Genomic DNA, 14,571 nt, shown 5'->3' with positions numbered 1-14,571 from the left:
TCTACCATTCTACGTGTTCTCCAAAAGTTGATTCTGTTCATCTGGACATAGCATTTTGTGGGAGAAACGTTTCGTCACTCATCCAAGTGACTTCTTCAGTCTCAGCTGACTGCAGGTTTCCCCAATCTTAATCAGTTCCTTGTGATTAAGGAACTGACCTCCCAGCCCATTGTTCCTTCAGTGGGCTGGTTTCAGTCATTATGCAAATGTACTGTTTATAAGATTGGGGAAACCTGCAGTCAGCTGAGACTGAAGAAGTCACTTGGATGAGTGACGAAACGTTTCTCCCACAAAACGCTACGTCCAGATGAACAGAATCAACTTTTGGAGATTTACTTTCCTGGATGATTGAGAATGCATCAAGACATTCTACGTGTTGTTACTGTGGTATTTATATGAATGTAACAGCCCAGTGTATGCCCAGATATCTATGTTTTTGTTGATCATCTGTCCTCTTGGAGCAGCTGAAGCCTGTCCTCTGCATAGTAAGGGCTGGTGTTTCCAGTATCAATAGCCTGGCAGTCGTCTGTGAAAAACACCAAGTCCTGCCAAGAAACAAGAAACAAGAAACATGTGGTGTAGCTGCTCTACTTGAAAACATAAAAGCTCAAAAAGAAACCCACACACACTGCGGAGTGCTTACCCGATAACAGATTCTGGTGATGATGCTGTAAAGGTTCTGGATTTTGCGCTTCAGCAGAACCATTCTGGGTTTCTCTCTGCAGTACTGGTTGGGATGGTTCAACACCACGTAAAGAAAGTCACGGAGCTTGGTAGTGATGCAGGAGTTCTGGAGTGATGAAACAAGTATTTACATTCAATCTCCAAGAGAAATACTTCCAGTTTTTTGATTCTTCTTTTCTTTTCTTTTCTTTTTTTGCACAGCACCGCTGTCAAACTGCAAACATCTGCACATCAGGTCAAATCAAAGCTTAAGATTTTGTGCCTCGGGCATTCTCAATGCACATATCCAAACTGTACAAATTTGTCACAGGAAATATTTGTCGTGTGCCAGTTTAACAGAGTGGGCGACAAATAGTCAGTTGATTTTGTATTAAATTGATACATTTAGCGCTTCATTTACTGGGAAATTATACAGTAAAAGAAAATGAATATTTAAAAAATTAACAACTTACATGCACGTCCAGGAAGATGGTAGGCAGAATCTCAGCGCACGTTTTCTGCAACCCAGCAAGCATGAGCGTTTAGATAAATAACTGGTGTCATCAAGATGCCAAAAACGCCACAAACGTAGACTCTCTTACCGTGCGATGAGAAGTGTGTATTTTATCCAGCAGCGTCATGATTTCTTTGCTCAGGTCGAGAGCTCTGGAGTAGCAGGTCGGAGGTGTGCACTCCGACAGCCACACGAGGCTGGAGAGGCACAGGAGAGCTGCGAGTCCCAGCTTCATGTCGGATAACGCTCAGCAGACGGCGATACTCAGGACTGGACTGGTACAGCCTGTCAAGTAGTACAGAGGAGGGCCGGCTGCTGTTTTAAGGATGGAATGGAAGAAAAAAAAACACGTAGGATGACGTGGAGGAGCAGCACAGCTCACACACACACACACACACAAAAACAAAAACATTTGGGATCTTCTGCGTTCTGGAGAGCAAATCAGCCATGTCCAAATAACAGCGGTGACTGATTTCTCCCTGCTGACAATGGACGGACGGATTTTGCGGTGTTTTCTGTCCTACTGCCCGTCATTACGTAAAAGCAAGATATTAATGAGAGGCTATTAATCAAAGACGAAAGTCAGCCACTTTGTACATGCAGTCACGAAGTTCATTAGTAGAAATCACAGGTGTGCGTGTGAGTAACTTAAAAAAAAAACCAAAAAAAACCCCGCTGTTTGGAAACTTTGTATCCGTTTGTCCAATGTAGGGTTTTTAACACAGATGTTTGAAAGTAGCAGCTTTCTCATTAGCACACAAGGTTTCACTTTGGCCTGTCCCTTTCTCCTATTATTGATTAGTGAAGTTTTGCCTTTTGGGAAGATGTTTAGGACAAGGCCGTGACATAATAATTTATTACTCAACCAGTCATTTCTGACCAGCTTATTAGCAATCTGAATTATTGAGAAGACAGGGAGAAATGACTGGAAACAACTTAAGCCAGCTGATTTTATTAAAAAATAAAACAAAGTCAGATGATATAAACACTTTGTGAAGTACCAGATTTTTTTTTGGAGCATGATCATATATAAAATACCATCCTCATTAAAAAAAATAATACAAAAGGCAAGACAAATTTCAAGGTAGGTTTGTTGGGGCCACTGAACCTTTCTTCAGATTGAGGAAATTCCTCTTCCTTTTTCTATTTGGGACATCTACACTGTTACATGATTCAGGTGGATCCCGAAACACAAACAGCCTTTCCCCGGTTGCTGGGCTCCCCGGCGCACAGCAAGCAGAGGCTGAAGTCGTGTGTTCCTCTGCTTCCTTTACCGTGTCCACGACTTCTTCTCTTCCACTGTCGCTCTGCTGCTCTTTAACAGGCAGCCCAGATTTATAAAGTGGCTGCTGTGCTTCGCTACAGCTGTTCTTCTTTCCCTTCTCCTTAGTCAGCAGCGGTGCAGTATCCCCTTGAAGCACAAGACCGGACCTGGGGAGCAGTTTTTCCATCAGACTTTGCCTCTTTTCCTGGAGTCTGTGAGATTTGGAGGACAAAGGAGCTTTTGTTAGCAGGACTAGAGTGTTAACGCGCTTACCTCATGCGTGTGGTCACCGCAGCCAAACCATGCAATCCGACAGGCAGATTTCACTTCAATTTAAGGATCTGACAGTAATATCTGGTGACCACTAAACTACAAATTAGCCTTGGCTGTAGTGTAACATGAAGTCTTTATATGGTGGTTGGTAGAAGAACAAAGAAATGTGTTTAACTCACCCCTCTTTATCCACAGCACAACTTGGAATATTCAGCATATTTTTATGCACCACATCTTCTCTCAGTTTGACAGGAAGAACTCTGTTCAGCTCCTCAGCACACCTAAACAAAAAGTCACCAACAGAATACAAAACTGTCAGCTGCTTTACAAAGTCTGCAGACAACTGGTTTAATAAAACAATTCCTAACTATTCACACACTGTAATAACTCATTAGTTTTGTGATCTCACATTTAGAGAAAAATGATATGAATATTTTATCTCCTTCGTAGTAGGGTACAACATGTTAAGCTGGGCAGTTTAATTAATAAATCCGGATAAGTCTAACTGAAAAAACCTTTAGGAGAATTACTATATTTTTAAGATTGCCTTCAAAACACAGAGTCGGTCTTAGGTAGCCAGTCTTTATTTTGACAGTAAACAGTGCAAGTCTTCTGGTTTCTCTGTACTTGTGACACTTCATGGACAATATCTGTCAAAATGCAAATGAGTCATCAACAGGGTTTTGTAATGGGGGGACTATATGTGTTACATTAGATATGCAGCGAGCAGATGACATGGACAGAACCTCTGAACACCTACCTATGGATTTAATACAGTATGCTATGTAAAATCCATTTGGGGCTCAAATAATTCTCCTACACTGTAGGTATATTATGATGAATAAGGTGATTTTCAAGTTGCCAAAACTGCTGTTTCAACATGAAAGTCTAAAATCAACATGAACAGTGAAAAGCCAAGAAAACTCAAAACAGCCATTGAACCAAGCTGCCTCAGGCTTTGTAGTATTTTGAGTTTTGTCAACATTTGCTTTTTTGCAGTGTATTAAAGCAAACTGTAGTATTGGATAGAGGGAAATTTAAAGCCTGACCACTTTGGAGCAACTTGATTGGTTTATATTAGTTTCCAATTTAGCAAAAGACACTGACAAATCAAGGGAGACATTTGTCCTCAGAACAGCAGACATAACTACCAAATCTTCAACACAGGAGTTCACTGACTATATGTGTGTATAAATAATGTTTAAATATGAGTCAAAAGATCAGATTTCAGATAATTTTTGGTACTCTGAATGATGTTAGTGTGAACATATATTTCTAATATGGCTCTCAGGAACACAGCTTTGGCTTGGAGCACACAAGCCCCGCCTATCCACCGTGTTTATGAGGGGCAGCCAATGGAAAGAGTGCTGGCTTCTTGGGATGATGGTCTTAAAGGGAGAAGAGCCGAAAGGGCTCCTTTCAGACAGAGGGGCAGCACTAAAGGCCCAGTAAGAATTATTTTGAACTGTAAATCATGCAAAGCTACTGTAGCACAGTCCAGCAAATAAAATAGGGAGCTAAAAATGAATATAATAGTCACTGTTAAAATTAAACAATACTATATACATGAATTCTCTTTTGAATAAACTAAAACAGCTGTTAAGAATTGGTGAACTCCATTCTCCAAACAAAAAGCAGAAACAAAAGAACTAATGAAAAGAAAAACACATGTCTTGCATATTGTTCCAAACTTTTCACTCCCTTGTCCTTTGGCCAGAAGCTCAGATCCAAAGCATGAGGCATCATTCATCAGTAAAATAATCCAGACTCAGCGGGGTGCAGACAAAACTGTTCCAGTGCACCAGGACAAGAGGGGAAATTAAATGATGAGTAAAATCATTTATCTCTCCATCTTGGCTCAGGGAAAACAGCTTTTGTTATTTACATTTAAGACAATACACAGAGATGGTTGTGTTTCAACTGGCTGCTAGGAAAACACAGAGTTTTGTTTCTTCTCAAATAAGTGACTTCAAATATATTTTCTTAAAAAACAGAACTTGAACTGTTGAGACTGGCTATGTACTAGCAGAAAGAAAAAAAGAAAAACAAAACATTATCATTTCCTTAGCAAGACTAGACCAACTTGTTGTTGGGTGACCAACTTGTTGTTGCATGTTAGGTTATGTACATTAGCTGGAGACCCAACTTAAAACTAAGGATTTTAAATGATGAGAAGTAATTTCATCTAACTTCATTTAACTTCATTAAATGAAGTAATCACTCAGCCAAACAAGGAACAAACAATCTTTAGAGTTTTAGTAAAAGAGCATGACACACATTAAATACTGCACAGCTATAATAGATAAAGCCAAGAGTCAAACTAATAGCATTACGCTCCAATATGTCAAATTTAAATTTCCTCAAAGAATTTCACTGCCTAATGTTATGGCCCTGATAAAAAATTTATACGTTTTATTGCTCAATCAAGATTGGTGACTGCACTTGACATTCTGTTGCTTTCTTGTGAGTCATCTCCTCCATTGGCCCTTGTGCTGGACTGAACCAGTGTCCCAGCCTCATGTGTGAATCAGACTGAATCTGTAATTTACTCACCTGCTTAAGAGAGCCCCCAGGCTCTTAGGATGTACTCATTATAGGTATGCTACAAAGCCCGAGCACGTTTGACCTCCAAAGTCCAGCTGTGTGTAGTGATTGCTGTGTACAGTGCCTGATAACGGTTAAGTGTAGCATACCTGATTCAGTATACCCATTTCCAAAATCAATGAAAACACAAAAGTTCTTTCATTGTGTTTTCTGCTGCGTTTGGCTATGTTGTTAGCATATGTATTAATTTCACTCAATAAAGATTGCAATTTTGTTGTCAACCATTTCTACCTGCTCATTTACACCACTTCCCTTTTCCCTAGCAAACTGTAGTGGTTATGTTATTCTGTTCAGATGTTCCTTCAGGAAAAAAAAAGTTGATTATCTCTTTGACAGAACTCTATTTACTGTTACAATATAATAAGATTCACTCTCATAAGTCAAATGCACTGAACACTGTTGACAGATGACGTATGAACCTCCAGATTCTTATAAAAGGATAGAAACTCAGAACCTGGTTCTTACCCTGGGTGTTCCTGTTCTGCAGACCCTGAGGGAGGGTGCTGCTTGGGGCACAGGGCATCACTGATTGAAAGGAGTTCACTTTCAGGCAGGGTTGGGAGAAGGAGACGTAGGGCCTCCAGGAGAACCTCTGTAGACACATGACACCACTTGACCAGCTGACATGCAAAGTCCAGATCCTGTAATGAAGAGCAGTGCAGAGTATTCGTTAGCACACATTTTGACTGAACTAAGTGGTACAAACTTTTGATTGTTTTTATTACACATATTATCCAAACACTTATCATGAAAAAAAAAAAAAACTGAGACCTGGTCACAGTTTGCATACAGTCTCTTGAGCTCCATTTGTTCTTTTAAATCCTCCATGCTTTGACTCTTGGCAGTCATTAAGTGAAACCTGAAAACATCAGAGTTTCCACATTGTGAAATGGAATGGCTTGTATCAACACCCCCAAAATCCTCATTGCTCTCTAAATAATGCTGAATAACAGCTTACCTCTCAGCCATCAGTGAAGTAACCTGCTCACGCTTATAAAGTGCATCCTGAAGGATGGCGGCCATCCTGCAATCTGTCTGCAACTGAAACACGGTTTCTTGCTCACGGTTCTCATCTCCCACACCAGAGTCCTCCTGATGTGTTTTACTTGACTTTATAGCGGGCTGAGACATCTGCAGGCTGTCCAACTTTGTTCTTTCCTCCTGAAGCTGTTGCTCTGCTTCCTCTAGGCCCTGTGGCAAAAGTCAAATAGACCTTCAAATAATCATGTCTCAGAAGAAACCCAAAAATTAAAGATAAAAATGAAAAAACCTCAGGAGCTTCAGGAGAGAAGCAGCCACCACACACAAGTCAGATACTACCTACCAAGCAGTGGCTTTGTATACTCTGAGCCATGTCTTGTCTCTCCAAATGTTTCCTTTCTTTGAGCTGTTGAACAAGCAGGCTATGGAGAGTCAGCATTGCTCTGCAGGTCTCCAAAACTTTGGTTCGCCTCTCAGCCTTCTGGTAATGGATGATAGCCATTTGCACAGCCAGGCTGTCTGCCTGAGAGTGCAGATCATCTTCTCTCTCATGCTTCATCTCCTCCAACACCTGCCATATTGAGAACGGATGATTTTCAGTCATCTGGTATAAACTCAAAACCTACTGATGCACAATTTTGATGTTAAACTCAAACTGTCTTCAAGACTTATGGTTTTCTTTGCTCTGTGAATTTCCTGGATCACTTTGACATGCTGTAAAAATACAGGATGATCATAAATCAACTTAAAACTCAATTATCATCAAGGTTTTAGGAAACAGCTATACCTTGCTCATTATACTGCTCTCCATCTCCTTCTCCCTCTCATATAGTTGAATCCTATCCTTAAGCTTTTTCTGGAAAAGCTGCAGGTCGGATGTGTCTGCTTTCTGTCTGGCCTCACTGGTTTTCCCCTTGGATTGTGTATTCATCTGCAAAAAGCCACAGTATCCAGAAGGTGGTTGGGAAAGAACTCCAAGCTCACTGTCATGACGTGATCAGAAATAAAGCCACTCTGTGGATCCCCTTTATAATTTCTCAATAACAATGTACACTCATCCAGCAGCCACACAATTGAGGATTACAGCAGTGTGGTTTTCCACTGGCCGTTTTCTCTTATTCATATGAGAAAACATTAAAAGCATCATTATCTCTAGCTGTAGCTTAATGGGGGTCAGTTTCTTACTTTGAGTTACCTTAAGAATATTATAAAGAGATTCAAAAACAAGAAGATATTAATGCATACTGAATAAACATGGAACAAAAAAAATTCCCATGGGAAAAATGTCATGAACTGACTCAAAAGAACTTATCAATACCAGAATGCATAAAGGCCTGGTAATGAAAATGAGATGAGTACTTGCTTTACCACCACATTACATGCTTCCATAAAACGATGCATGCTTTGATCAGCGTTTCCCAGGGAAATTTAATTCAGAGCATTGCCTGCAGTTGAAAAACTGCAGTGCAAAGAAGCTAAATTGTTTAGCCATACTACTTTAGCTAATGCCTTTTAAAAGACGTGGGGGAGAAATCTATGATTTATGTTGATTTAATTTTAAGTTTAGTGAATAAGGCAGGAAAAAAAAAACCCCACCCAATCCATCCATCCTTTTAACCACTTTCCAATTCAGGGTAGCAGGAACTTTTTTTCAAACTATGAAATGAATGACAATCAGTACAATATGCAATTCTATACAGCAACATTTTAAGAGCATTTAAAATGAACTGAGTAACATGTGATTATATACGCACCATCTGTTTCTCGCTCTCCTTCCTCCAAGCTGCCAGAGCACACAGAAGTTTAGTTCTGGCGACAGCGTGTGGCATCACCAGACAGCGATCTATCACAGAGAGACATTTCTGAAACTCCAGTTTCATCTTTAGCCTGTCATCTTCAGACAGAGTTAGCTGGGACAAACACAAACACCTATGACAGAAAGGAAAAGAGCAAAGTGACAGGTGAACCAGTTTGACTCTTCTAAACTTACTGGGTACCATTATCCAATGTAAATATTATTTATAAAAGATAAAAAGTTCCTTGGAAGTAAACAGTGTGTGGCATCTGCTACCATTGCAGCTGCTTTAAGAATTCCCACCTGCTATCATCCTAAACTTGTGGAACCAGTTTGTTGTTTCTTTCTTTGATTTTCCATCTTCTACTGGGACCGCATACACAATCTTTAGTTTCTGAAATCAGAAAAATTGCCTCACTGACCTGAAGAAATCTTTGCAGCGTGTCCTAAGTGCCTTCTGCTCCTGTAGCTCTTTCTCCATGTCTTCCTTCAGAGCCTCCCTGGTGGAGCTGAGAATACGCAAGGCTGCCTTGCCTTCCTGGTGCAGTCTTTCCTGACCCACCAGGAGAGCACTCGCTCCCTGTCCTGATCCTTGCCCTGGTTCCATTTGCAGCGGAAAGTCTTGTTCTCCTGGAGGCAAGAGGGCTAATACAGCCTGAGCTGCAGAAGGTTGGATGGCTTTGATGTCTGCTATGGCACCCTGGATCACACGCATGGTGACCTAAAGAACAGGTATGAGATCAGCCTCACTTCATATTTGTGCAACTTCATGTCTCACATGAGAAAATTGACACACAAAGTGATGTGAAGTCTGAGTGTGGCACCTTGCGGATGTCTGCAGCAGCTTCCTCATCCAGGTTGTTGATAAGCTCTGCTAGCTCCAAGCTGTGAACTGTCAGTAAATTCTGCCAACAGTGCAGATGCTGTCCTACCTCTATCCCTCCCTCCAGACCCTTGCACATGTTCGACAGGTCCTTCTGTCTCTGCTTGTGGACCGTCACCTGTACAAGGCAATAAAAAAGGATTTCATTTTTCAAATGGAAATACCTTGCAAAACAGATATTTTTACAATGGCCTGTGTACATCCACTTCTGCTCACCATGTCAGATATGAGCTCCCTCCTCTTCTTAATCAGTCCGCAATGCATGGCTCTCCTCTCCTGCTTCAGTGCCTCATCCAGCCTCTGTCTCAGCATAACCAGCTCTTTCTGAGCCTTCTCCTGCAGGTGGTCGATCTGCACTGCAGGCAGTTTGCTCCCTCTGGTGGAGAAGGGAGCAGAGTACCATAGTGAAACTGTAGCATAGTGTACTTGTATTTGTAGATATCAACAAGATTTTTAAAAACACTAGAGCATTTATGTCCCTGAACTTTTAGATACTGCATATTTTGTTTTGTATATGTCCCATAATTACCAGACATGTTTCAGTTATTTTTTTATTAAGACGCAGAAACATTTTTTTTTTAACAATTGGCACCAACCGCCTGATGTAAGTGAACCAGCTGTCCAAGTTGCTGGAGGTGCTGGAGAAAGTGTCAGAAATCAGGCTGTTAAGGCTGTGGAGGCTGTGCACCAGAAACTTCCTCTGTGCGCTGCGTTCAGCTAGCACATAGCGCAGATTGGCAAGGACTACATCCAGCACCTCCTCTAGCTGATCCTGGATAAAAACAAACAAAAACAAAACAACAACTTTATGAATTCATTGCTATTTACATTCTTTGTGTTTCATGTTAATGTTTCACCACAAGTGTAGATGTATGCATATCACAACATTTTTCTTTAAACAGGCATGACAATTAAATGATAACCCAACTCAACAGGCTCTGACTGTTCACCTGACAAGTAAAGTATTCGTGCTGAAGATTCTTGGCTGTGCTCTTCTCCAACTCTCCCATCCTGGTGGCCTCCTCCAGTTCCTCTGAGAAAATCTTGTGCAGCTCCACCCGTCGCCACTCAATGATCTGCCTCTGGAGCTTTGCTGAGGCCTCTTCATGACGAACCAATAAGATGCGTTGAAGCTGACTCTGGCTCAACTTGTGCAGCTTCTCCAGGAGGACACTACACTGAAGAAGTTCCTGAGATTTCAAGATTTCAAAATTAATCTTAAAGTTGTGAAAGTGAAATCTTTCTTCTAACACGTTTATATTTATTTTATTCATAGAAACTTTCATATTCTGGAACAGCTGTTGTACTTGCGGTGCCTCTGCCATAGTGGTTTAAGGATTACATTTCAGTCAGCCCTTGATGGCTGGGGTCCCCCATCACAGCAGGTAGCTCTACATGTTTAAGTTGGCAGTTTTACGGCAGATGCCCTACACCCTACTACACTACAGAGCTATACGAGCTGCCAGTGTGACTGAACAGTTAAAAACAAAACTAGTATATACACCTTGATTCAGAACAGATTTCTTCCTTTGTCCAATTTCATAAACACTGACCTAGTAGTTTTTTGTGTAATCCCAAAATGCTAACATCCTTGGCAGAGTTAACAATGCAAAAACAGATTGTTACTACCTGTTGATCTGCATGTTGACACAGCAGCTCAGCCTGGGCCTTCTCAGCAGCCTCTCTGCAGTGCTCTGCTTCCATTTCTTCCCGAGTCTCCAGGTTACACTGACCAGCCAAGGCAACCATGCGAGCCCCTCGCTCCTCCTTGAGCCGTCCCTCCATGCCTAGCAGCTGCCCGTGAAGCACACTAAGCAGCCTCTCCTGGGCTTGAGCACTGGCCTGGCCCTGAGATTGAAGTCTGGCAAGCAAGGAGGACATCACGTCCTTGTAAATCTGAATCCGGACGGCTTCCAGGTTATTGGTGGCATGTAGCAGTGAAGACATTTCAAGACTAAAGAGATAAAACACATGATAAACAGAATAAGGTGGTATGTTGCAGGTATTGATTTTGACATAATGTAGAAAAAGGAACAACTTTACAGTAACACAATTAACGATTCATTTTTGTACTAATTGTTTTTTGGTATTGTTCCATAAATGGAAATTAAGTCATGCTGAGCTGATCTACTCACTTTTCCAAAGCCCTGTACATGTTCTGTGGATCCTCCAGAACCATGGTGTCCACAATCTTGTCTTCAAATGTTGCCTCATCCTTGACTGTCTCACTCAAGTTGGAGTCTGCAAACTCAGGGTCTGAATCACTTCTGTTTCTCTGAAGCAAAAGAAACACCATACGGCAGAATGAAGATGAAGAACAAAACAAAAGAACATATACAGACATTATTATGCAAATGAAATATATTGCAATAAGCATTGTTATAGCAACTGCATTTAAATTGTTCATGGTCAATATTACACTTTATCATTAGGTTTAAGAGATGAACTTGTGATACCCTTTTTTGAAAAAGATTCAGTCTAGTTCTGAGGCCTATCACATTTATGGCCAGAAACCCCAGCAGCAGCAGCACCATGGTGACAAAGAACCCAGCAACAAATCCAGCAAAATGAACACCGTGGTTAGGATAGATCTAAAAGAGAGACATATATGTCACACTTACAATTAAGTCCCTTTTATGAGCACGATAAATATAACACTGAAGAAATGACAACAATAAACAACTTGTGCTGTCATGTAGATTTTGTTACAAATTAAGGCGCTGCCCCAAACTTACCCTGTCTGTGGAATTCATCCTCAGCGTTAGATTAGCCCTTAATGGGCCAAACATGCTGACATCATTCTGTGGAACCAAGAAAGAAATAAACAACCAGGTTAACAGGGCTGGAAATGACCTTATTATCCTGCAAATTAGGATCTAGAAAGCTTTGGTTTGAAAGTGTTGCCAATTAGGAAGATTGACAAAAGTACCTGTGAGGCATTAGAGAAGGTGAGAAAAGCTGGAAGGTCAAGGACTTCGCTCTTTTGACTCCTTACGTGAGCAGTATAATTGAGAACAACTTGAGATCCAGCTAAGTGAGCAAAATAAACATATCAACTGCCGAAGCAGCATGCAAACATAGTCTGGCTAAAAATAATCTTAAACATCCTCATTCCCAAACATACCCAACAACGACTCAATGGCAAATGTCTGGTAGCCTCTTTCCACAACCCTGCCTTCAGATTTTAGAGGTACTAATCCTGAAATCGAGTCCCGGATAGCCACCTGAGATAGGTTGGTGCCACCCACAGGGCCCACGTTGCGAACCAGCAGAAAGAACGTCAACTGAGGGGGATCAGTGTCAAGCTTCACCTTGGTCACATGATTGAAAAATAAACTTATATCAGGTTAATTGGTTCATTAAATGTGCATCTATCAAAGGGTTTTAAATTCTTTCAATATTGCTGATGTACCTGTGCACACTTGTGAAATTTTACCCCAAATGCAGCTGGAGGCACCACACTCTGAACCTGCAGGATTATAAAAAAGAAAAAAAAAACCCAAAACAATATATATTTAGTTTCTTCCAACACAATAATCTTTTCCTTTGATTTTTTTTTTGGAATAGTTTAGTAATAATCATGTAGAAACATACCTGAGGCAGCGAGTGGCCCAGGTTATATCTGGTGAGGGTGCTTCTGCTGTTCCTGAGGTGCAAGCCATTTGATACATAGGGAAATGAAGAGTAAAAAGAGTGTCCCCACGGACCAGCAGGAGCTGAAGAAGCGAGAGGGCCCCTCCCGAAAAATGCTTTAGCCACACCAATTTCCATTGTACCTGTCAGGTAAATGTGTATACATGGTGCTTGAACAGCTTGAAAAAAGCAGCTACAAAAGCTGAAAGAGAGCCTGTATATCACACATTCCCCAAGCAAAACTATTACAGCGTTCATTATGGAAATTTACACTCAAATGAACAACACAAATGGGTAAAAAAAGCACAACCAAACATTATTTTTCACATCATGGAGTAAGGTACAGTTGAATCAGCATATTATTTCATTATTTTAAAAGTTATTTTCTGTGTTATTGGCTAAGAAAAAGCACAAACCATCCTTTCTAAGTAATGGCTCTGCTGATTGTCCGCCTGGGTCATGTTGTATTGAATCCATACTGGCAAGGATCTGATGGGATAAGAGCATTAAGAGGTACACATGTATTATATTAAATATGTAATTATGTTATGGCCAGCAGTTATGGTCAGAGGTTTACACGCACTCATCATGATAGTGATTGTCATGGTAATTTTTTAATGATTTATTTTCACCGCTCTTTTTAAAGGGTGGAATATTTGCATACATATTTAATGATTTGGTAGAATTCTCCTTTTCAGATCTTCACTGAGTCCCTTGGACTTTCCCATTGTTCTGAGCACTGATCAATCCATGAGTGGTATCAAACAAATCCTTTTTATGGTGTTAAAAAGAAACTAACAGTTGTAGTCAGTCATGATCACCAAGGAGAAGGATTAGAGAAAATCCAACATAAATTCAAACTTGTGCACATAGTTCTTGTTTTTTAGAGCCATTGAAGATGGAGCGGTACCATCATTCCACCAGTTCATAGAAATCATTAAAAGCCCCCAAATTACCATGAAAGTCAAGCTTATGATGAGTGGATGTAAACTTACGACTGTAACTGTAAAAACGAAAACAAAACAACAACAACAAACAAACAAAAACAAGGGTTTGTTACGAAAGAACGGTTTATTTATTTATTTTGATGATGCGAGTCAATCTATTGGTTGCTAAATTTAATTTGAAGGCTAACAGCGAAACAAATACCATTGACTTTTTACCACTGAGCAACTCACCCTATGTTTCTCAGGGAAAGAAGATGTTGTGTGCCATGATGTACTCAGGGCAGTGCCGTTATAACAAGACTGGTTTCCAGTTGTGTCCTCCAATACACCGGTGCGCCTTGTTACATCGGGACAGCAACGTGAATATAAAAAGGCTGGAGAAAAACACGATACTTCGATATTTAAGAAGTATATACATATTGCGACCCTCTCCACGGTAAAGTGTACCCGAAGCATTCGTGACTTGGTGTGCTACCACCGAGGGAAGCCGCTAGCTAACTGTCTGCACTTCACTGTGCTGTGGCGACGAAAACATTTCTCTAGCTTTTCTTGAGAAACACCTAATGTAACAGCGTCTCCGGTGTTCAAGAACGTCGTCCTTGAATTTTAACATATACGGAGAAACGGCATACGCCGTTTCAACGATTTATAGACCTAAACAAAGTCAAGCTTCATAATAACCGCTACTGCGGAAAAACTTCGGAAAACATCTCCAAAACTTGGGAAGAACTGTTTAACTCCAAGAAAGTCAAGAGGAACAAAGTACACTGGATAGTTTCCGGTCTGTGGTTTCAAAATAAAAGAAAATAGCAGCCTAAAATCAAATACTTTTATAGCGCTAGAAAAAACCCACATATGTTAAGAAACTTTAAGTTTGTTGGAAATCTTTTTTCTCTTACTTGTGTCAGTGTTCTTATAGACACTGACTCCCTTATTTTTATGCAGAGGTAATTCATCGTGCTTTAACATTGAAAGCAAATGTATTTCATTTCCGATCTAGCAGCACGGTCTTGA

General features: G+C 40.6%; 2 protein-coding genes across 2 annotated transcripts; both read right to left on the bottom strand.

The window, feature by feature from the left end:
• Positions 1-257: 257 nt before the first annotated feature.
• LOC134627186 (cytokine-like protein 1) lies at positions 258-1,494 on the bottom strand. Its single transcript, XM_063473129.2, has 4 exons — positions 1,266-1,494; positions 1,137-1,181; positions 644-790; positions 258-545 (listed from the first exon to the last, which is right to left on the bottom strand). Exons 1-4 carry the CDS (start codon positions 1,410-1,412, stop codon positions 444-446), a joined length of 441 nt encoding a protein of 146 aa, XP_063329199.1. The 5' UTR covers positions 1,413-1,494; the 3' UTR covers positions 258-443.
• A 609-nt stretch (positions 1,495-2,103) lies between these two features.
• LOC134627185 (limbin-like) lies at positions 2,104-14,228 on the bottom strand. Its single transcript, XM_063473128.1, has 23 exons — positions 13,789-14,228; positions 13,027-13,099; positions 12,572-12,753; positions 12,390-12,446; positions 12,102-12,288; positions 11,907-12,007; positions 11,713-11,778; positions 11,434-11,568; positions 11,113-11,252; positions 10,607-10,931; positions 9,928-10,167; positions 9,574-9,749; positions 9,194-9,353; positions 8,919-9,095; positions 8,517-8,815; positions 8,054-8,228; positions 7,087-7,230; positions 6,643-6,870; positions 6,277-6,509; positions 6,090-6,177; positions 5,784-5,959; positions 2,894-2,995; positions 2,104-2,653 (listed from the first exon to the last, which is right to left on the bottom strand). The coding sequence occupies exons 1-23, from the start codon at positions 14,011-14,013 to the stop codon at positions 2,257-2,259; spliced, it is 4,086 nt and encodes a 1,361-aa protein (XP_063329198.1). The 5' UTR covers positions 14,014-14,228; the 3' UTR covers positions 2,104-2,256.
• Positions 14,229-14,571: the final 343 nt, after the last annotated feature.

The sequence above is a fragment of the Pelmatolapia mariae genome, linkage group LG5, assembly GCF_036321145.2.
Source record: "Pelmatolapia mariae isolate MD_Pm_ZW linkage group LG5, Pm_UMD_F_2, whole genome shotgun sequence".
NCBI lineage: Eukaryota > Metazoa > Chordata > Actinopteri > Cichliformes > Cichlidae > Pelmatolapia > Pelmatolapia mariae.
The sequence above is the reverse complement of the archived record's forward strand: the minus strand, read 5'-3'. Positions and strand labels throughout refer to the sequence as shown.